Below are 24,505 nucleotides of genomic sequence, written 5' to 3'. Positions count from 1 at the left end.
GGAGCAGCAGCATGACCAGGTGGACTGGGGACAGCCAGGAGTCATCAGGCTAGGTAGTCCTGAGGCATGATCCTAGGGCTCAGGTCCTCCGGGAGGGGGGAGAGAGACAGAATTAGAGAGAGCATACTTAAATTCACACAGGACACCAGATAAGACAGGAGAATTACACCAGATATAACAGACTGACCTAGCCCCCCGGCACATAGACTATTACAGTATAGATACTGGAGACTGAGACAGGGGTGGGTCGAGGGACACTGTGGCCCCGTCCGATGATACCCCCGGACAGGGCCAACCAGATAGGTTATAACCCCACCCACTTTGCCAAAGCACAGCCCCCACACCACTCGAACGATATCAACAGACCCCCAATTTACTACCCTGAGACAAGGCTGAGTATAGCCCACGAAGATCTCCTCCACCACACGAGCCCGATCGCTCATTCTTTGTCTCTTCCGTAGCAGGTGTAAAAGAAACACAGACCTTACAAGTAGATGCGCAATGGATTATGGTCATTGTAGTTAATTACCACTTTTTATGCGCTATAAACTATTTATAATATCGGTCTGTTGGAAACTACAACTCCTTACTACATTGCACACTTCAGGCTGGATCTGATTTATCTCCGAAGAAGCTGTGCATTTAGCACACCAAAAACATTTAATTCAAATAATTGAACCAACGTCAGTCAGTTAGTTGTTTAAAAACTGAAAAATAACAGACATTTTGGTTAATCGCTCAGCACTATTGAAAAGACAGCCTGAAATGTCAGCCTGCTTTGGTGGGATGGAGTTTTGGCCTGCCTGATGACATCACCAGGTGGTCAATTAGTTAATAGACCAATAAGAAGGAGTTCCAAACCTCTCTGCCAATAACAGCTAGTTTTCTGTTTTCCCCTTCCAACTCAGGCCACTCCCAGACAGTCTGAGCAAAATTCTTGCTTGAGAAATGTCTCTTTGCTAAGAAGCTATTTTTGTTTATTTTTGACCATGTTAGTTAAAAACGTAATTCTTACCCAGATATTATTTGATATTGAGATCAAAATGACTGCATTGGTAACAACAAAATACTTGCCCCATTCAGTTTTCTAGGTGTCAATGACCTGGTTATTACTATCAATCCCTTACTAATCTTTCCATCTCTCCTCTCTCTGTTGCTGTTGGTTAGTTTGATGTCCTCAGGGCCTATGGAGTGAGAGTTAGACATTAATCAACTCAGTTGAATGGCTAGCAGCTCCCCTGCAGCCATTTACTGGCTTGGGCTATGGGCTGGAGAGGGGGGGAGGGGGGAGGAGAGAGAGGGGAGAGGGGAGGGGGGGAGGAGAGAGAGGGGAGGGGGAGAGAGGGGAGAGGGGGGAGGAGAGAGAGCAGAGGAGAGAGAGGAGAGGGGAGAGGAGACTCCTGCTGGGTCCTAGTCTTTCAGCTCAAATTGAATATGAGGATGAAAATATAACTTGGTCTTGAATAGCTTGGTCTTGACATTACTGAGCTAGCAGCACATGAATTTGACTGAGCCTGTCTGAATAGTTGTAGAGCTATAGCTCTGCACTCATGGTTTATTAGTAGAGACATCTGGTGTACATTCTGTTTACTACTGTTCATCTCAGAACAGTAGTAAAGTGTATATTTAGCATATGTTCTATATTTGATCTGGCGTGTGTATTTGTGTTAATTTGGCCACTGTGAGCTTGGCTTTGGTTATAGCTTTACGGTTCATAAATACCATCTCATCAGAAGTGACTGGCACGGAAGAAGCTAAACTCTGCAAACAGGAAGTGTCTCTTTCTCTCTCATTGTTGTGTTTTTATAAACTGTGCTTCCTTTTGCCTGCCGTGGTTACTATGGTTACACCAGCCCCCTGATCTCTAGTGGTGTTATGGGATGGCCCAGGGCAAAGCAGAGCTAGGCTATGTCTGTCTGTGAGAGCTGAGACTGAATACGGCCAGTAAGAGCGAGAGAAGAAGGAGTTAAAAGAGGATGTGGTCTGTTCAAAGATGAGTAAAGAGGGGGGTAGCACTTCTGACTAATTATAGCTCACATACAGAAGAAGCACTGCTGTGTGTTTTCATATCTTTCAGATAGTTTTTGAAGCGTGGTTGGCTTGTTGTTTTGGGCCTGTCTCTGTCCGTGTCTCTGTCCATCTTTCTGTCCCTGCCCATGTCCCTGTCTCTCTGTCCCTGTCCATGTCTCTGCCCATGTCTCTGTCTCTCTGTTCCTGTCTCTCTGTCCCTGTCTCTGCCCATGTCTCTGTCTCTCTGTTCCTGTCTCTCTGTCCCTGTCCCTGCCCATGTCTCTGTCCCTGTCTCTGCCCATGTCTCTGTCCCTAACCATGTCTCTGTCCCTGTCTCTGCCCATGTCTCTGTCCCTAACCATGTCTCTGTCCCTGTCTCTCTGTCCCTGTCTCCCTGTCCGTGGCTGGAACCTGAGTTCTAATCACTAGGGCTTCCTTGCCTGAGCAGGAAACCAAACAATAGACTACTTTAAAAAATGATCTCAGGAGGCCAGCTGGTGGGGAGAGCTGTGTGTGTGTGTGTGTGTGTGTGTGTGTGTGTGTGTGTGTGTGTGTGTGTGTGTTGTGTGTGTGTGTGTGTGTGTGTGTGTGTGTGTGTGTGTGTGTGTGTGTGTGTGTGTGTGTGTGTGTGTGTGTGTGTGTGTGTGTGTGTGTGTGTGTGTGTGTGTGTGTGTGTGTGTGACTAATTAAAATGTCTGAGAGCTCTCCTGGTGTTGATTAAAGCTCTCTGCATTCTCCCTGCTCTCTGGGGCTCGTATTTGCGCTGCTCCTTCCACAAAACAGAGAGACAGACAGACAGACAGAGAGAGAGAGAGAGAGAAATTGAGTGAACAGAGGAACTGGAGAACTGCAAAGGGACTCAGACACTTAGTTGGGCCACTTTAAGATCGTAGAAGGAGATTTGAGAAGGACCCTGTTCTTAGAGCTTTTGCTCACTTTTTTTTATGCTAACCAATCTGACCCAATTCATTCCAGTAGTATTCCAATCACCCATGTTACGGTAATGGAATCTTTCTTATGCTCCGTAGTAACATATACCATATGGAGAGACGTCACAGTGAGGCCTTGGTAATAAATCTCACATTGTGTTGTTTTATCTCAGCACCCCCTGACCCCACAAAAGGAAACCTGAGGTGTTTTGGAAACTCAGGTAAGGACAGTGGAAACTTTAGCCTGGACAGAATGCATAATACATAAACCTCTGCTCCACTGTCAATCCACTGGCCCACAAAGAAAGAGGTAGTCACACACACAAATGCCAAGTTATCTTTACTCATTGTGTATCTATTCCTTGTTAATATTTGTATATTATTTCAAAAGAATTTCATTCAAAATTCTCTGCATTGTTGGGCCGTGAGAAAGCATTTCACTGATAGTCTACACCTGTTTATGAAACATGACAAATAACATTTGATTTGAATACACCGTCTACAAATAACAAGATGTACTTGGCTTAGCTGAGGAGTTACAGAGATAGTCTCTGTTTTTATTCAGTATTTAAACGGGTCCCTGTATTTCCTTGGAGCAGTCAGCCACTGTGGACAGGTCCACTTCACTTCACTGTGAGCATGTTATACAAGCTGCCCTGTGGGCACAACTTTTCCATGCTGATCTCTCTCTCTCTCTCTCTCTCTCTCTCTCTCTCTCTCTCTCTCTCTCTCTCTCTCTCTCTCTCTCTGAGCTGCTTCAATCAGATTCCACTCAGACAGAGAGAGCAGTCTATCTACTCTCCTATACTAATTCATCAACTGTATAAGTTATTATACATGAACCTTGGACCTTTTTCAGTAAGTCTAGGCTTGATGATGTGACGCTGTATTTGGAGTGCTATAAGTAGTTACTTCCACTTGAGAGGACTAGGCCCTGGGAAAGCAGGTCTGACTGACTGAGGAATTGAAGACTAGTGAAGGAGATAAGGAAGCACATGATATTGAACCAGCACCATGGAAGGAGGAAGATCTCATCAAGTCCTCTGGCACGTCATTATGGTCGGCTTCAATTAGGCAACACACGCGCATACACACTGAGGCACACACATGCAGGCACACACACACACACACACACACACACAGAGAGGTAGGTTTTAGGTCATTTCCATAACGATGAGGGCTGGAAGCACACCTTCCATTGGTAGTCCATAGATAGCTCTCTGGCACATCTGTCCTCCCACACAAACAAATGAGCTGGCCGGATAGGATCACATCACACTATACCAGTCACACGCCACACACACACACAAACATGTGCGCACACATGCCAGCCTGAGATAAACCGTTCACAGAAAGGGCCACATACAATGTCGCTGTTATTCCACAGCTGGTTATTTTGGGCTTGTTTATATTGTTTTTCTATGGGAACATTTTATTTCACAGTACATACAGTACTTATCTCTGGTGCTTTATCAATCTGGAGTTGTTTCTCTTGATTCTGGCTCAAACCATATCACAAAAGTCAACTTTTCATTTTGACCCCAGTGTTTGTTGGATTCGAATTCCATGAAAACACAACTCCTATCTTTATATTAGCAACATTCTACTCAAAAATGATTTTCCAAGCTCCCTATGTGCTCACATTGTTTTGGAGGTATGTTCTACAAGCTTGTATTAGTGAGAGGTTGATAGATACGCTGGGCCATGATTAACATTCATGCAGAGGAAGTCTACATACTGCTACTCTGCTCTGCTGTTCTGCTCTCTGTCAACCGTTGTCTTATCTTACCTGTTTGTCTGTCTCTGTCTGTCTGTCCTACTGCTGCTACAGCTCATAGAGATGGGAGGGGAGGAGAGGCGAAGAGAGAGAGAGGGGAAGAGAATGGAGGAGAGGGGAAGAGAATGGAGGAGAGGGGAAGAGAATGGAGGAGAGGGGAAGAGAATGGAGGAGAGGACTGACAGGACATGGAGGAGAGGGGAAGAGAATGGAGGAGAGGGGAAGAGAATGGAGGAGAGGGGAAGAGAATGGAGGAGAGGGGAAGAGAATGGAGGAGAGGGGAAGAGAATGGAGGAGAGGGGAAGAGAATGGAGGAGAGGGGAAGAGAATGGAGGAGAGGGGAAGAGAATGGAGGAGAGGACTGACAGGACATGGAGGAGAGGGGAAGAGAATGGAGGAGAGGGGAAGAGAATGGAGGAGAGGGGAAGAGAATGGAGGAGAGGGGAAGAGAATGGAGGAGAGGGGAAGAGAATGGAGGAGAGGGGAAGAGAATGGAGGAGAGGACTGACAGGACATGGAGGAGAGGGGAAGAGAATGGAGGAGAGGGGAAGAGAATGGAGGAGAGGGGAAGAGAATGGAGGAGAGGGGAAGAGAATGGAGGAGAGGACTGACAGGACATGGAGGAGAGGGGAAGAGAATGGAGGAGAGGACTGACAGGAAATGGAGGAGACTAGTGACTAGTCTGGAACCAACAGGACCCTGAACAGCTTCTACCTCCAAGCCATAAGACTGTTAAATAGTTAGTCCGTGTAGCTATTGGTTAACTATTTAATGATCTGCATTGACCCTTTTTGCACTTATTTTTTGACTCATCACATACGCTGCTGCTACTGTTTACTATCTGTCACTTTAATCCTAGTTATATGTACATATCTACCTCCATTACCTTGTACCCTGTGTATATAGCCAAGTTCATCTTTACTCATTGTGTATTTATTAGAACTTTTAACTTTTTTGATTATTTCTCTATTTTCTTTCTCTCTGCAATGTTGGGAAAGGCCCATAAGAAAGCATTTCACTATTAGTCTAAACCTGTTGTTTACGAAGCATGTGACAAATATTATTTTATTTGACTTTATTTGACTACCCTGACTGACCTATCCACCTCATTGTCGAACGTTGCTATGGGCACAGCCAAACAACGGAAGTGATGGATTTGACTTCCGCTTTACTTTCCTACTACAGCACGCTGGTGGCAAACTTGCCAGTGTAAAGTATTTGAAAGAGTACATTTATAGAGTATAAAAGTCAAGTAAACATGTATACTGTAAGTGTATAAGTCTAATTTTCTATTTATTTAATTGAAGTTAGTTGGGTTGTGTCAGTGTTAAGGCCCAGGTCTTATAACTATAACGATGATGATAAACAATAGGCTACATAACTATAAAACGTTGGTGAGCATCCACACTGGAGGAAAGGTAGTAGTTTATCGTTCTACAGTCCTACACCTGTTAATCAACTGATCAACGCATCGGACATGCTGCTATTAGGTAACACAAGACCATTCATGAGGTCTCTAACGCACAGATAGTGGTTCAGACCGTTCAGTGCTTTCAAGGTGTGTTCATTGTCATAGTGACAACTGCAAATAATACTTCAATGTGCATGTAGGCATAATGAAAAAGAATATAGGAACTCGTTTTTAAATGTAGCAATTCGACAACAAACACTGTTTACTCTGCCCATCTTTTAGGCCTACAGAATGCCATTGCCTCATTGCTCAAGTGGTTTGCAAGTGATTTCCATTTTTCTAATGGTTGTCAATTTCTTTGGGTCTTCTTTTTTACAGTGGTCACTTCTGTCTGTCCTGTGCAACTATTTGCAATGCATCAGTGCAACAATGTTATCATAACGGGCCAAAAGTGATCACACCAATGCACTTTCTCTCCTTAACTTTCCCCGACATGCATTTCCTATGCTGTAGGCCTGTTTTACATTCAGCAATTAGCAAGAGCAAGCCTGCTTATTTCCCCGAATAGGTTATTAGGCCTAGAATAAAACATGATCAAAATAAATGTCCTATAGCTTTTGTAGTCTATATCTTTTCCTGGGATTTTATTGAGAAGAGGAATGACCTATTGCGGAGTGGCTTGCGTAGCCTATAGCCTGTTGCGCACGGGAACAGCTGGAAGAGAGGGGAAAGTGATGTGCAGTGATGCCAACTTAGCAATTTTGTTGCTAGATTTAGCAACTTTTCAGCAACTTTTCAGAGTACCCTGGCAACTTTTTTTTCAAACAACACCTAGCAACAAATTTAGCTACTTTTAAAAATGTATTTGGAACTTTTAGCAACTTTTGAAGTGACTCAAACGCTAAAATGCATTTTCCCTCTAAATGACACAAAAACGATTTCTCTGTCACACACTCAGTCACAACACACGGGCCTGGCTGCAAAAATGCATTGTGAGTGACGTCTTCCATCTGTTTAGGTGGGACTCTGAAAATACAGTCGAGTTTTGGAGTGAAGTCAATAACTACACGGACTCGTCCGGGTCAAATCCATTTGAAGAACTGTGCAAAGCTGCACTCGCTGCCCTCTCCTTGCCACACTCAAATGCGGAGGTTGAACGGCTGTTCAGTCAAATGAGTGTGGTCAAGTCAAAGTTAAGAAATAGAATGTCACTGCACACTCTCAACTCCATACTCCTGGTGTGGTACGGACTGAAGCTGGCTGGTGATACCTGTTACCAGCATAAACTACCAAGTGAAGTTGTGCAGCAGTTTGGCACCACAGCAGCATACAGCTTCAAGGCCACTCCATCCTCTTGGTTCCAGCTCCGTGACAATGCAGTTGGACAGTGAATATGAAGAGGATTTCCTTGTCAATCTATGATTCATCATATTTACAGTAGGTATGCAAGGAGTGGACTTTCTGGGACTGGCGGAGACACACAGCTGATGGTGGCAGTGTGTACTGCAGTGTGTGCGAGAACAGTGGCAACATCTGAAGGAAACCATTGAGCAGCTAGCCAGCCAAGCAGCACAACAACCTGGAGAGAGATGCCTAGCGCATATATCATTATTTGGGTTAAGTTGCTTGTTCAATAAGATAGCATATATACCTTGTTATTAGCCAGTACCTGTAATTGTTGATCAGTTAGGTAGCATGTTAACTACCAAAACACTGCTTAAAACTATAATTGTTCAGAATGTGTAGGTTTCCTAGTTAAAAAGAAAATAAATCAAATGTAATTGTTCAATAATGTGTAATTGTTCAATAATGTAATGTGTTGTGTTTAAAAATAAAAATGTGATCATATAAAATGTGTTGTGTTTATATTACTTTTACAAATAAAAATAAATGATAATATAGAAAGAAATCTAAACTAACAAATGCGTATTCTACGTAATGACGCAGGTTTACGTTATTATGTAATGATGTCATCACGCAATAACATCACAACGTCATTTAGAAGCTTTTAGCAACAAATCTACCTGCCTCGAGCAACTTCCCCTGGAAATTAGTTGGCAACACTTGTGATGTGTAGCTGAAGTAAGAAGCTAAATATTAGCTAGATATTAGTCCATTCAGTAGCTAAATATTTGGGCTATAGGCAATATATTTGCCTGTCAAAATGCAAGAAAAATAAGTAACCAGATTATGAAATGGCAGATCTCAAATCTAATTTTAATTGTCACATGTTTCGTAAAACAGGTGTAGACTAACCGTGAAATGCTTTCTTACGAGCCACTCTCAACAAGGAAGAATACAATAAACAAATTATCATATTTAAAAAAGAGGAACACAAGCAGTGATCGCTTGGCTATATACATTGGGTACTAGTACTGAGTCGATGTGCAGGGGTATGAGGAAATTGAGGTAGATATGTACAGTACATATAGGTATTAGGTAGGGGTAAAGTGACTAGGCAACAGGATAGGCCTAGGCCAAGGTTTGTTGACAAAATTATTATTCATGTGCTACAACAACACAATGAGGAATGTATTACTGTTTTCAAGTGAATACACAATTATTCTCCACAGACTGTAAACTTCAGTGATGTAGGCTAATTGGAATAACTGCTCATAAGTCCTGTTTTGTTTCATGCCGTAATAACTACATAGGCCAATAGACTTGACCTGATCATGCACCCATTTGGATCAGTTTGGGTCTATTCTGGACAGTTCAGAGGGTCCAGAAAGGTGCATTATCAGGCCACTCATATGGTGTATGTCTGTTTTGTCAGGATGTAGCCCCGTGTTAAGATAGGCCTAATATAGGAACATATGGGCTTCTCCTTTGCAACTCCCCCTGCCTGTTAATGCTGTAGCCTATTTTACATTCAGCAAGCAAGCATTCATCTCTCGTCCAATAGGCTATTAGTAGGCTAAATCAAATACGTCAAAATAAGTGTTAAACAAGCTTTTGTAGTCTGGCTTTTCATGCCACTCGACAAGATTTAAAAGGAATAGCTGTGGCAGCGGAGAGGCCAGGTGCGTAAATGCACAAAAGAACAATTAAGACACACAGGCTCGAGATGTAGCCTATAGCCTAAGTTAGAAGCGTATGCATGTTAGCCCATAATCCATAAGCTCAATGTTAGGCTTAATATTGCAGTGAAAATATCCAGTCAATTTACACCGTGAAAGAAAAAAAAGTTTAGGCTGTCAGATCATAGTTAGCCTACACTATGTGCGGTCCTGAGGCTGTGCTCCCTCCTAGTCCCAGTCCCCGCGGGTACGCAGCTCCAAAAGCTACCCTATTGTTTCAGTTTTTTAGGGACAAGAATGTATCTTACCTAGACTACAATAACAACACAATGTAATGAAGAATGTTATTATTGTTTTCAAGTGTGTACAAAACACTAGTCTAGACTGTAAACTGCGGTGAATAGCCTATGACATTTGAATAACCGTTCAAAAGCCTTGCATTTTGAATGCATATTCATTTCTAAATAACTGCATCTAGCCTTCCTGATTGGGCTACCATTTGAATCAGTTCTGGGTTTTTTCTCGGATGTTTAGCCTACAAGGTCCAGACACATTAGCAGGACAGTAAGATGGTGTATTTTGTGATGATGTATCAGTTAACAGAAATATGCTAATACAGGGATGTTCGGTGGCGCGCATAGGACTTATGATAATGCGCCAGCATGGAGGAAGTTGTATCCATAGTTTCCACGTTTGGCTTCCGTGTTTTAAAAGCGTTCGAAAATGAGGTGGATAGGCCTGACTAATGAGGCCTGGTAGACAGTCTTATGTTATCAACAACTGCATTTCATAGAATAGAGGTAGAATAGAGGTGACCTTTGTATATGGCAGGAACAACTCCGTTATATATCCACGTGTTGGAAACGGGCAGCGCCTAGAAGTACATAGAGCACAGCTAACTGCAGGCAATCCTATACTGCAGACAGGAATGGCAAGCCATGCTGCGCAGCAGGATTGACCTCGTGCACTAAACACACACACACACACTCACACAGCGACAGGAGGGCCTGCAGGAACAGGGAAGAGGGAAGGAGGTGTTGAGTTGCACTTGTATTGAGAGATGGTGAAAGACTCCTCCTCAGGAGTGGAACACACACACATATAGAGGGTGGGATCATAATAACACTGTGGCATGTCGCCTTTTAGGAGGGAGGGTTTGAGATGCCTCAGTGGAGGCTCAGAGGGGGGGCTCCCCGGTGACTTTCTCAGGGGTGGGCTCCCCGGTGACTTTCTCAGGGGTGTCAGGTTGTCATAACAATCCCCCTGCTCTGACCTCTTTCCCCTTTCCTCTCCTCTCATTTCTTCTCTGTTTAATTATGTCTCAGGAAGTTCAAAGGGAATACTTTAAGCTCCTGGCAGTCTTGCAGAGACTGTGGTTGTGTCTGAAATCTGTCTTGTCTACTACTTACTGAAACTGCATACATACTTTGTACTAATCGTACTACATACTATTTAAAACAGAGTGTTTAGTAAAACCGAATGCAGTAAGCACCAAATATCAACATACTAGGCTACTGAGAATGCATCATCAAATGCGTAATTGCGTTTATTCCCGCCATTGGTTAATTTTTCTACAGCCCGTCACCATATCTGATTATCAGCTGTTGTCAAACACGTGAGTCTGAAAAACAATTATCTTCCTCAGTAGTGTGAAGGGAATTCTACTAGATGAAAAGCCAAAATGAGTAGGCATTTAAAGCATACTCAAGTTTTGACATTTTCATGTACTATAAAACTTTCTTTTCGCATATTCAAAATGCCTTCTATTTATAATGCAAGTATTCAGACACGGTCACGGAGTGTAAAGGAACTGAACCTGCATGACTAGCAAATTGCTCATAATGTAGGTGAACCTTTCCACTCAGTAACTTGACTTGTGTTTTAAGCTTGACCAAGTGTAGTGCTTTTGTAGTGCTGCGTAGTGCCTTCATGGAATAAATTCTTTATTAAAAAAAAAGATATATTTTGGAAAAAGAGACGGTTGGAGAATTGATGCAGACTGAATGTAGACCAGAGGATACAGTGGTGATAGTGTGTTGTAGATAGGGTTGCACATTTTGGAGAATATTCAGAGGTGGAAACTTTCCGTGGGAATTAAAGGAATATATGGGAATTAACAGAAATATATGCAAATTAATATTAATACCATTTAAATGTAGATGTTTTCTGCATTGGATATATTTACCATATCATATGGAGACAGAAACATACACATTTTACCTGATTATAAGTAGACATAATTGCAAATGATTAAATCCTTCCAATGGAAATAAAAAAAACGATTTAGTTACAAATGTAACTTTAATTAAATGAGTTGACTCTTCACATGGGATGATTTCACTGAACAACAAAAGAAAAGAAATTGAATAGAATGATCCCCAATGATCCATCGCATCTCCCAAAAACATTTTCAACATACATCTGTAAAATGATAGTCTAGAAACTAAAGCTTTGGTTGTCTTCCTCTCAGGCTTCCATGTCTTCTCCCTGGACCTCCTCAATGTCCACCTTTTGAACATCAGACTCTGAGGCCTCATCTTCACTGTCACTTTCCAACCTTGTTGAGGATGGCTCGTTGTCAGGCTCAAAAAGCCTAACATTTGCCCAGATGGCCACCAATTTTTCAACCCTTGTATTGGTCAGCCTGTTGCGTGCTTAGGTGTCTGTGTTCCCAAACAAGGACCAGTCGCGCTCTGAGGCAGCTGATGTTGGTGGGATTTGGAGGATGATGGAGGCAACAGGGGAAAGAGCCTCAGATCCATCAAGTCCCTTCCACCAGGTGGCTGATGAGATATGTTGGCACAACTCCCATATTGCATCTCCATCCCAAAGCCCTTGCTTAGAAGTGTACTGCCCCAGACTGCCAAGAACCTTGCCCTCATCCAGGCCAAGGTGGCGAGACACGGTAGTGATGACACCATAGGCCTTGTTGATCTCTGCACCAGACACGATGCTCTTGCCAGCATACCCTGTGGTCCAACATGTATGCTGCGGTGTGTATGGGCTTCAGGCAGAAGTCTTCACGCTTTTTGATGTATTTCAGAACTTTTTCTCTGCTTGGAGCAACAGTGAAGTGGGCAGGGCAGTATGGATTTCTTCTCTTACATCTGCAAGCAGAGCCTGAATATCAGACAGGATGACATTGTCTCCCTCAATCCATGCAATGGCTACTGCTATAGGTTTCAGGAGTTTCAGGCTGCTTACCACTCTCTCCCAAAATACATCATCCAGGAGGATCCTCTTGATGGGGCTGTCCATATCGGCAGACTGTGATATGGCCATTTCTTGGAGAGACTCCTTCCCCTCCAGGAGGCTGTCAAACATGATGACAACACCACCCCAACGGGTGTTGCTGGGCAGCTTCAATGTGGTGCTCTTATTCTTCTCACTTTGCTTGGTGAGGTAGATTGCTACTGTAACTTGATGACCCTTCACATACCTAACCATTCCCTTGGCTCTCTTGTAGAGTGTATCCATTGTTTTCAGTGCCATGATGTCCTTGAGGAGCAGATTCAATGCATGAGCAGCACAGCCAATGGGTGTGATGTGAGGGTAGGACCCCTCCACTTTAGACCAAGCAGCCTTCATGTTCGCAGCATTGTCTGTCACCAGTGCAAATACCTTCTGTGGTCCAAGGTCATTGATGACTGCCTTCAGCTCATCTGCAATGTAGAGCTGGTGTGTCTGTTGTCCCTTGTGTCTGTGCTCTTGTAGAATAGTCGTTGAGGGGTGGATATGATGTAGTTAATTATTCCTTGCCCACAAACATTTGACCACCCATCAGAGATGATAACAATACAGTCTGCTTTCTCTATGATTTGCTTGACCTTCACTTGAACTCTGTTGAACTCTGCATCCAGCAAATGAGTAGATAAAGCATGTCTGGTTGGAGGGGTGTATGCTGGGTGAAGAACATTCAGAAATCTCTTCCAATACACATTGCATGTGAGCATCAGAGGTGAACCAGTTGCATACACAGCTCGAGCAAGACATTCATCAGCATTTCTCTGACTACGTTCCTCCATTGAGTCAAAAAAACATCTGATTCCATGAGCTGTTGCTATCTATAAGGTGTCTGATTCCTCATTTTCACCTCAAATAGAAGTAGAGGGACTTTTGTCAGAGGTTGCTTGTTGTGAGCGCTGAGGGAACTTTATGCACTTGGCCTGATGATTCTGCATCTTTGTTGCATTCTTCACATATGATTTGGCACAGTATTTAAATAAATAAATACAGATAAATAGTTAAGCAGTTAGATTAAACAACTCCTTTGTAAGACAAATGTTTTAAAATGAAACATGTATGGAAGCAGGTGAATTAACACTCCTCAGTTAGCATGTGATGCAAGCTGAAACCCACATGGTAGCAAAAACTAACTAGCAGAAATTGTTAACAAGTTAGAAATTATTTAAACACACTTTGCTGTTGGCTACTTTTTACTAGTTAACAAAAAATCATGCATGTCATATAAAATATATTCACCCCACCCAGTATTGTAATCAAAACTAATCAGAAAGCATGTAGTCCTTGGCTCAGACAGTGTAGTGGTGTGGGCTCAATAGTATGCAAGATCTTGAGAATCAGCTGTACATATGATGGAAGAATGCACTGTGCATGCAAAGGGTTGCAATTCCATTGAATTGGGGATAGTTTAACCAAAATATGCCACAAGACCTAGAATTGCCATATGTGTATCCCACAAAAAAGGTTAATTGGTTCAGCTAACTTTTTTTATGAATTTAAGCAAAATTCCCCAAATTCCTGGGACATTTACCGGAAACTTTCCGACCCTTTGCAACCCTAGTTGCATACAATTGTTGTATTCCTGGGTGTCACCACTGGCACCATTCTGTGGACTGTCATCAATCTTTTAGTGTATGCAGAGTGACAAGGCTTATCTACAGGCCCTAAAGGACTGTTTGTACACTCAGACACACACACACACACACACCTTTGCATTAACAAATACATTTATATTTTCAGAAAGGTTCCTTTTTTAAAAACTTTATACACATTATGCGCATACATATTCAATACATTTTCCCTGGAGGATGTGGTTTGTGCTACATATCCTCTGGGCCGATGGACAGGACCTCTGATGAGGAGGACAAATAAAAGTCACCATAGAAATTAGCAGCAGAGCCTGAAAAAAACCCATTCCTCCCACCCCAAAATAGATGTGGACATGCCAATTAGAGCCTCCAGTCCAGTCAGCATAAACAAAAGGAGGTAGGGGAGGGAGGGAGGCAGGGAGGGAGGGGGAGGCGTCTGACCCAATTGGAGCAGATGTCACTTGGTCAATACTTCCTGTTTTGTTGGCCTTTTTATTTTGAGACGCCTAATTTAGAGGCCCAGCCGGTCTGCCCCTCTCTCTCTGTGGAGCTGGGCCTGAGATTTACTCTGACATTTTGGCTCCCATTGTTCCAGTTTCCTTTCTCTCCTAGCAGACCTGACCACAGAGGACGTCACTCAGCTCCAGCTCAGCCTCCATCAACACAGACTATAGTGTTGATAGTGTCACCACTGTCTGTTCCCCACGCTTTTTTCCCCTTTTTCTGACCCTATTCAGAGGATACAAATGTCAGCAGTTGACATGTTTTTTTTGGGGGGGATGTGTGTACTTACTCCTACTTCATACTACAGTTATGGTACATACCGTATCCATGCAGAATGATCATGTCAACTGATGAGTGGAGTGGTAGAGGTTATAAGAGGTAAAGTGTGTCTAGTTACAGAAAGGCTTGGTTTCATACTTACTCAATCAGTCATTCTGTGTTCTGCCTAATCTGGAGGAGGGACCAGAGGGAGAGAGGTTCCCGTACACACTGGCCATACTGGTATAACCGGTCCAGAGCGGAGAACAATATTCTGGGGAAGGCGAGAGGAGGAGGAGGAGAGACTCATTGTCTTCTGTCTGTTCATTGTTCAGTTGGACTCATTATCCCTCAGGCCAGCATGGAACCAGGCTTCAATTACCACATCTCATCATCATCATCACATCACAGCACATCAGAGCACAGAGACCATGACTTCATCATCACATCACAGCCAATCACAGCACAGAGACCATGACTTCATCATCACATCACAGCACATCAGAGCACAGAGACCATGACTTCATCATCACATCACAGCCAATCACAGCACAGAGACCATGACTTCATCATCACATCACAGCACATCAGAGCACAGAGACCATGACTTCATCATCACATCACAGCCAATCACAGCACAGAGACCATGACTTCATCATCACATCACAGCACATCAGAGCACAGAGACCATGACTTCATCATCACATCACAGCCAATCACAGCACAGAGACCATGACTTCATCATCACATCACAGCACATCAGAGCACAGAGACCATGACTTCATCATCACATCACAGCCAATCACAGCACAGAGACCATGACTTCATCATCACATCACAGCACATCAGAGCACAGAGACCATGACTTCATCATCACATCACAGCCAATCACAGCACAGAGACCATGACTTCATCATCACATCACAGCCTATCAGAGCACAGAGACCATGACTTCATCATCACATCACAGCCTATCAGAGCACAGAGACCATGACTTCATCATCACATCACAGCCTATCAGATCACAGAGACCATGACTTAGGCTGTAATGTGATGATATAGTGCACTACTTTTGAGCCAGGCCCTTAGGGCTCTAGTCAAAAGTGGGATTAGGGTGCCATTCAGGACACTGCCTCTGTCTGTTGTACTGTAATGGTTAAGATGCTACACTCATATTGTTCTTCCACTGAGTCTTCCTCAGACAGACAAAAAAACAGACCGTTAGGCAGACAGTGCATTTCTATGTGCAGTCCTGCTCACATATGCTTGACATTTTTATGAGTTTGTCCATCAGCCAGTTTCATATTTCAGACATTCTCAGATGCATAGTTTACCTGTGAGAGGGTCAGACAAACAGGGTATCTTTCTCACAGCACAGACAGGCAAACACACACACACACACACACACACACACACACACACACACACACACACACACACACACACACACACACAGGCAAACACTCTTTTTCACATACGCATCCCCTTTCCCAGTGGGTTCCATTAATGTGGAAACTAAAGGTGAGGGAGAGTCTGGTGAAAAACAAAAGGCTTGTATAGGTAAATGTTGTCTCTAAATATAGCTGGCGGGGGGAGAGAGATGCAAACAGAAAAGGCGCTTGTGTTTTCTGCTGATGAGTGGTCCCCTTTGTTTCCTTTTATGAGTCGCTGATGTTACGTTCCTGGAATAATCCACTTGTTCCTCCTTATTTGTCAGACTCTGGTCTGCGTCTCCTAAATAGAACACTAGTCCCTATGTTATGCACAAAAGTAGTGCACTATATAGGGAGTAGGGTGACATTTGGGATGCACTCGGAGAGCCTGTTGACTCCTCGTCAAGAAGGATTTTAATAATTCCAAACATTGATGGCATTCATGCAGCCTCTGTCAAGCTTTTCGCCTTCCTCCTCTCCAGCCTCCTAATATGGAGGCCTTAAGCAGAGGGCTGTGTCAGTACATGTTATGACCCGGTTGTTACGGCTGCATTTATACACAAACACCAACTGGACTTTAAAAGACAAAAATGTCCACCAGAAGGCTTCCCCCCACCGCGTTTGCAATGCCTTCATTCATTTTTACACAGAAAAACACACTGCTGCATGCACACACACACACACACACACACCGGCCTCATCAGCCCGTTTTCATTCCTACAATATGATTGTGAAAAGCTCATCTTTCATTCCTAGATAAACACACTTTTGTTGGTTCTCTCTCATTAGCAGTAGGGAGTGATTGATTTAGTTAAACAGTAATAATGCTGGTCGGGTGAACAATGAAGTGTTTGTGTAATGATACAGTATATGTTGACGCTGTCCCCAGCTGGCTGTGCACTGTGAAGGCCTGCAAACAGCCCTTGGATTTCCATGGGCGTCCAAACTAAAGCATGAATCACATCGTCTGTTGTTCCCATTCAGGATGTGAGAGTACACAGCTGGCTATATCAGTGTGTGTGAAGGAGGCTTTTCTCCTCACACACATGCACAGGCACTGCACACTACACACCACAGCAGTGTTGTAGGCTGTAGAATAGATCTATCTCACCCTCAGTCACTCCACACCCTCCTCAACCCAGCTGTGAGATACACTTCTACTGCCTGCAGGTCCTGACACAAGACAAAAACATTCTCACTGGTGCTGCTTGGGATTTGAAAGCAGGCCAAGTCAAACTTCATGAAATGTGCAGTACATCATTTCACTTTACGAAGCCTCAGACAACTGAGACTTTGTGTGTGTAGTTATAAACTCAACCAAAGACTTGGCAATTATGTCAATAATTGTTTTGAGTCTCTGTGTCCGTATCCGTGTGTGAGAGTGTGAATGCGTGTGTGTCAGTACTGTGCAGTAAAACCCGCAGCTCTTTCCCAACCCCGTCCTGGATCCTGTTGTCGAGCGCGGCAAGGCAATCTTTCCCCCTGACTCACCCATGCAATGCAAATGTCCTGGATTATCATGCAAATCAGACATTTATGTCAGTGAAGAATCTAGAGTGAGGAGAGCCAGTGGAGGGGAGGGGGAAAGGCTGTGAGATAGTGTTGTATATGTACGGCAGACATTCCTATTGTATGTGTCGTGTCCAGCGTGGGATGGCTGCTCACGTTCATCTAGCCCACATCTATACACTGAGTGGGCTGTGCCTTTGGTCTATTTATCTCCCTCTCTGTCACATCTCTCTTTCTTCTCTTTACTTACAGTGAGGGGAAAAAAGTATTTGATCCCCTGCTGATTGTGTACGTTTGCAAAGAAATGATCAGTCTGTCATTTTAATGGTAGGTTTATTTGAACAATGAGAGACAGAATAACAACAAATGAATCCAGAAAAACGCATGTCAAAAATGTTATAAATTGATTTGCATTTTAATGAGGGAAATAAGTATTTGACCCCCTCTCAATCAGAAAGATTTCTGGCTCCCAGGTGTCTTTTATACAGGTAACGAGCTGAGATTAGAAGCGCACTCTTAAAGGGAGTGCTCCTAATCTCAGTTTGTTACCTGTATAAAAGACACCTGTCCACAGAAGCAATCAATCAATCAGATTCTAAACTCTCCACCATGGCCAAGACCAAAGACCTCTCCAAGGATGTCAGGGACAAGATTGTAGACCTACACAAGGCTGGAATGGGCTACAAGACCATTGCCAAGCAGCTTGGTGAGAAGGTGACAACAGTTGGTGCGATTATTCGCAAATGGAAGAAACACAAAAGAATTGTCAATCTCCCTGCGGCCTGGGGCTCCATGCAAGATCTCACCTTGTGGAGTTGCAATGATCATGAGAATGGTGAGGAATCAGCCCAGAACTACACGGGAGGATCTTGTCAATGATCTCAAGGCAGCTGGGACCATAGTCACCAAGAAAACAATTGGTAACACACTACGCCGTGAAGGACTGAAATCCTGCAGCGCCCGCAAGGTCCCCCTGCTCAAGAAAGCACATATACATGCCCGTCTGAAGTTTGCCAATAAACATCTGAATTATTCAGAGGACAACTGGGTGAAAGTGTTGTGGTCAGATGAGACCAAAATGGAGCTCTTTGGCATCAACTCAACTAGCCGTGTTTGGAGGAGGAGGAATGCTGCCTATGACCCCAAGAACACCATCTCCACCGTCAAACATGGAGGTGGAAACATTATGCTTTGGGGGTGTTTCTCTGCTAAGGGACAGGTCAACTTCACCGCATCAAAGGGACGATGGAGGGGCCATGTGCCGTCAAATCTTGGTTGAGAACCTCCTTCCCTCAGCCAGGGCATTGAAAATGGGTCGTGGATGGGTATTCCAGCATGACAATGACCGAAAACACATGGCCAAGGCAACAAAGGAGTGGCTCAAGAAGAAGCACATTAAGGTCCTGGAGTGGCCTGGCCAGTCTCCAGACCTTAATCCCATAGAAAATCTGTGAAGGGAACTGAAGGTTCGAGTTGCGAAACGTCAGCCTTGAAACCTTAATGACTTGGAGAAGATCTGCAAAGAGGAGTGGGACAAAATCCCTCCTGAGATGTGTGCAAACCTGGTGGCCAACTACAAGAAACGTCTGACCTCTGTGATTGCCAACAAGGGTTTTGCCACCAAGTACTAAGTCATGTTTTGCAGAGGGGTCAAATACTTATTTCCCTCATTAAAATGCAAATCATTTTATAACATTTTTGACATGCGTTTTTCTGGATCTTTTTGTTGCTATTCTGTCTCTCACTGTTCAAATAAACTTACCATTAAAATTATAGACTGATCATTTCTTTGTCAGTGGGCAAACGTACAAAATCAGCAGGGGATCAAATACTTTTTCGCCTCACTGTAACAGTACCTCTCTCTCCTATACGGTTAGTTTCTGGGAGTCAAGTGTTACTGCCGTACAGTAATTAAACACTGAAGTCAAGAGGTTGGAAGTAAGAAATTGACTTTCTGAGAAACTCAACTCTCTCCCCTCCCTCCCCTAGAGCCCTCAGTGTCGGCGCCCCTGGGGTCAGTCCCAATGGACCTGCGTGTGACGGAGCGTGTGATGCGGCCGGGCTCGGACACGGCCCTGCTGACTCCCCTGCACCCTCCTCTGCTCCACAGCCCCTTCTCCCACCAGCCCTGCACTGCTTTCTCACAGCACCAGCTGCACCAGCACATACGGGTACGTACTGCATCGTTAGGCCTGCTCTCAGCACACATTGTTGCCAAACACCGACACACACTGATGTGAAAGGAACCCATAAATTGCATTACATGTCTGTAATGTTTAATGTGTAATGTTTTTCTTATACATTTTAGCTCGTATTAATAATGACTTTCATGCCCCATTTACACTCATTAGCCCAAGTCTTTCCGTCACCCATATGTCACACATTCCCAGATCAGAGGGGCACTTTTTCCTGTTTCCACACATACTTTACTGAGTGTCTCGTCGGGTTTCAGTTCAACATGGAACAACGGAGACGTGAGCAGGAGCAGGAGAAACAACAAGAGCTGCAGCAGCTGTGGCACAAGGACAAGAGCCAACAGAGTGAGTTTTACTGTGTTTGTGCGTGCATGCGTGCGTAGGTATGCCTGTATGCTTGTACACTGTAGTAGGAGAGAGTGGGTTAAGTTGAGCCAGTGGGTCAAGTTGAGCCAATGGTTAGTTGAGCCACCCCTTGTTTCTAGGAAACCATACACACAATGAATCATGTGACCAAATAGTTTGGAATAGGTCATGGTTTCATGGAGTCTGTGAAGCATGGAAAAAGTGGTAAGCAAGTTAGGTACATTTATTTATATTTTTACCAAGTCAAATAAATGTATTGTGTCAAAGGTTTCATGATGCTTGTATCTAAAACTGTTTGCCTCTGGGTAAGTTGAGCCAATGGCCAGCGTACCCCATACAAATGATGATGACATTTTCTCAGTTTTATTCATAATATGCATAGTATTTTTGCATTTGAACTCAAGATCAACGTGAAACAAACAGAGGGCTAGCCCCCCTTGAAGTTCTTGAGAGAGCAGGCAAGTTAGTGAAAGAGGTGAAGAAGTCCATTTGGGATGAAGAAATAGACTGAATGACTGAAGAGGTACGTTTACAACAACAAAACGAACATGTACCTTTGCAGGAGAGAGGCTAGGATAGAGTAGCAGAGGCACACAAGCTCTTATCTGATGACTTGGAGTCTGAGCTTGCTAAACATATCAAGAATATTGTAGACCAGTTTCATAAGCTTTAGTAGCCTCAAGTGTAGAGAACTTGCCTACGAATTGGCACATCGAAACATCTCTGTCCCAGACAACTGGTCAAGAAATGGAAGGGTAATATTGAGCAGAGAGATCTATATCTGAATGTACATTTAAGATATGCAATATACCACTCCCATTCCATGAATTAAACTGTGACATACAGGTAACTGCCAAAATAAAGGGAACACCAACATAGTGTCTTAATGGGATGTTGGGCACCACGAGCCAGAACAGCTTCAATGCACCTTGACATAACTTCTACAAGTGTCTGGAACTCTATTGGAGGAATGCCACACTTCAATTGGGTTGAGATCTGGTGACTGAGACGGCCATAGCATATGGTTTACATCATTTTCATGCTCATCAAATCATTCAGTTACCACTCGTGCCCTGTGGATGTCATCCTCTGGGGACATAGACATGGTAGCCAAAATAATGGCCTGCCCAGCGTTTTCATACATGACCCTAAGCATGATGGGATGTTCTTTGTTGTAATGAATACTATATTTCCCTTTGATGTAGTGCTGATGATTTTCCAAAAATTGCTCAACATACCCCACTCTCCCCTCTCGTTATCCTCATTGGTTGGTGTTCTGCACAATGTTGTGTAAAGTGAAACAGGTCCATCAATGTCACTTTCGCAAGACAAACATCCTACACACACACACACACACACACACACACACACACACACACACACACACACACACACACACACACACACACACAGATAAATGCACATACAAATGTAAATATTCTCGCCAAAGAATGCCTTGGGCAAAAACCGACATGGACACCGATTTGAGAGGCATTTCTTTTTGTCTGTTCCCAACAGACTGAGTCATCATAAATAGCACCTAGACACAAATAACACCAAATATCTTGTCTCTTACAACAAGCAGAGGAAAACAGTAATTTAGTGCTCTGTCTTTGCATGTCCACAAATACATCTGTGAGGTCTCTGAGCATTCCTCCAGTCAGACAGTATCTGGTAGGGCCCTGGAGAGAAGGGGAGAGGACAAGAGAAGAGAGGAGAAGAGAAGAGAGGAAGGATGAGCTGTAGAGTGCTGTTGTTTTGACCCCTGCCCTGTGGGTCCCAAACCCGGTTCTCTGTGAGTGGCTGTCAATGGACCATTGTGGCTCAGAGCAGCTCATGTGTTGTGGGCTGAGGCATGCTGGGAGGGCCGTGGTAGTAGACATCCCGTGTTGCTTCCTCCTCACACAGAGCCCACTGTTCCTGTTGCCTTTCACACACACACACACACCACACACACACACACACACACACACACACACACACACACACACACACACACACACACACACACACACACCACCAGATTATATATAGATCCTCACCCTACTACCATTCAAGACAATATGGGGTTTCACTGTCAGTCATGAACACTGGAAACTACTGAATACTATCATGCTACTGTAGGAGGGAGTTTCTGGGCCGGTATGGACTTTTAGAGCAGAACAGACAGAGCTGAGCCGCTCATTTTGGAGAGAGAGAAAGAAGTTCCTCTAAAACAGTGGTTAGAAAATAGCCGAGCTGTGCAAACAGCACAGGTGTCAATATTGACCGTATCAATAGTGACACCTCCTGTCACCTCCCCCTGTCCCCCACGCCCTCCCTAGTCCCCTCCACACACACACACACACACCACACACACACACACACACACACACACACACACACACACACACACACACACTGGGACGGCATGGTCACAGCTTCCTAGCATGGGAGCACAGAGGGAGACTGAAATAGAAAGGGATTTTCCCAAATGTTGCCATCTCATCTTGATGATCTGGCTGCAATGTCATGATCTGGGCATATAAGGAGTCTTTCTTTCACTTCAGTTACAATGATACAGTTGATAGGAGGAACACTACTGAGTAGTTGTAGGGATTGGTCTGATGGTCTCTATATCTATGTTGATTGACAGGTGCTGTGGCCAGTTCCCTGGTGAAGCAGAAGCTCCAGGAGGTGATTCTGAAGAAACAGAAACAACAAGCCCTGGGAAGAACCAGCTCCAACCCTCTCAGTGGTCCACCTGTGGGCTACAGGTGAGAACTCTTTACACCTTCAGTAGGATGTGGGCTACAGGTGAGAACTCTTTACACCTTCAGTAGGATGTGGGCTACAGGTGAGAACTCTTTACACCTTCAGTAGCATGTGGGCTACAGGTGAGAGCTCTTTACACCTTCAGTAGCATGTGGGCTACAGGTGAGAACTCTTTACACCTTCAGTAGCATGTGGGCTACAGGTGAGAACTCTTTACAACTTCAGTAGCATGTGGGCTACAGGTGAGAACTCTTTACACCTTCAGTAGCATGTGGGCTACAGGTGAGAACTCTTTACACCTTCAGTAGCATGTGGGCTACAGGTGAGAACTCTTTACACCTTCAGTAGGATGTGGGCTACAGGTGAGAACTCTTTACACCTTCAGTAGGATGTGGGCTACAGGTGAGAACTCTTTACACCTTCAGTAGCATGTGGGCTACAGGTGAGAACTATTTACACCTTCAGTAGCATGTGGGCTACAGGTGAGAACTCTTTACACCTTCAGTAGGATGTGGGCTGCAGGTGAGAACTCTTTACACCTTCAGTAGCATGTGGGCTACAGGTGAGAACTCTTTACACCTTCAGTAGCATGTGGGCTACAGGTGAGAACTCTTTACACCTTCAGTAGCATGTGGGCTGCAAGTGAGAACTATTTACACCTTCAGTAGCATGTGGGCTACAGGTGAGAACTCTTTAAACCTTCAGTAGCATGTGGGCTACAGGTGAGAACTCTTTAAACCTTCAGTAGCATGTGGGCTGCAGGTGAGAACTCTTTACACCTTCAGTAGCATGTGGGCTGCAGGTGAGAACTCTTTACACCTTTTGTTGCATTACATCAGGTTTCAGTATGTGTGCTGTGCTCAGTCATTTCACCTTCATATCTGTATAGATTTCATTTTCCAACTCTGACTGTGTTGTGTGTCTGTGTGTTTGGTTTCTGTAGGGAGCTGGCTCCAGACCCAAGTGGGACGCCCCAGCCTTTGGTGTCCCCCCCCCCACAGGGTTCCAGAGAGGGCTCAGATGACACCCCTCTACGCAGGGCAGGTGAGACACACAAACGCACAAAGACACAGATAGACAGACAGACCTTGTGCCTCTGTGCCTGAAGCTATGAGGATACCCTCTACAATTAGCCCATTACATAAGATCCTTGTTTCAGAGGGGTAGAGCTGTCAGCTGTGGCGCGGTTCCCAGCAAAGAGAGGTGACTGACAGAGTACTGCTTATAACACCGTTTTGACAAACTGTTACTGTAATTAGCCATGTGGCAGCACACTACTTCATCCCTGTCATCTTCTCCATTATACCTGTTTAAAATCGGATCTTGGCTTCACAGTGCCTGTAGAATCTGTTTTAAAGAGGCGAACAGTAAATCCAAACGTGTCCTAGTACATTATGTACTTCAGCAGAATATACACCTGCTGGAAATGTATGACTGGAGAGGAAGTTGTTTCTTATCAAGGTGCTGATCCTGATTTCACTTGCCTGGATTCAACATTGTACTCGGC

At 44.1% G+C, this 24,505-nt stretch overlaps 1 protein-coding gene across 6 annotated transcripts in view; it reads left to right on the top strand.

Annotated features, from left to right (window-relative positions):
• Window positions 1-24,505, top strand: part of LOC106566895 (histone deacetylase 7) — a 66,803-nt gene that overhangs the window by 20,962 nt on the left and 21,336 nt on the right. For all 6 annotated transcript variants that reach the window (XM_014135453.3, XM_014135451.3, XM_014135452.3 and 3 more), the window contains 4 exons: window positions 19,673-19,854; window positions 20,136-20,223; window positions 22,880-23,000; window positions 23,942-24,042. In XM_014135453.3, coding sequence (XP_013990928.1) covers window positions 19,673-19,854; window positions 20,136-20,223; window positions 22,880-23,000; window positions 23,942-24,042 — 492 coding nt within the window. The remainder of the gene's footprint in view (window positions 1-19,672; window positions 19,855-20,135; window positions 20,224-22,879; window positions 23,001-23,941; window positions 24,043-24,505) is intronic.

The sequence above is a fragment of the Salmo salar genome, chromosome 13 (genome assembly GCF_965601325.2).
Source record: "Salmo salar chromosome 13, fSalSal1, whole genome shotgun sequence".
NCBI lineage: Eukaryota > Metazoa > Chordata > Actinopteri > Salmoniformes > Salmonidae > Salmo > Salmo salar.
The sequence above is the reverse complement of the archived record's forward strand: the minus strand, read 5'-3'. Positions and strand labels throughout refer to the sequence as shown.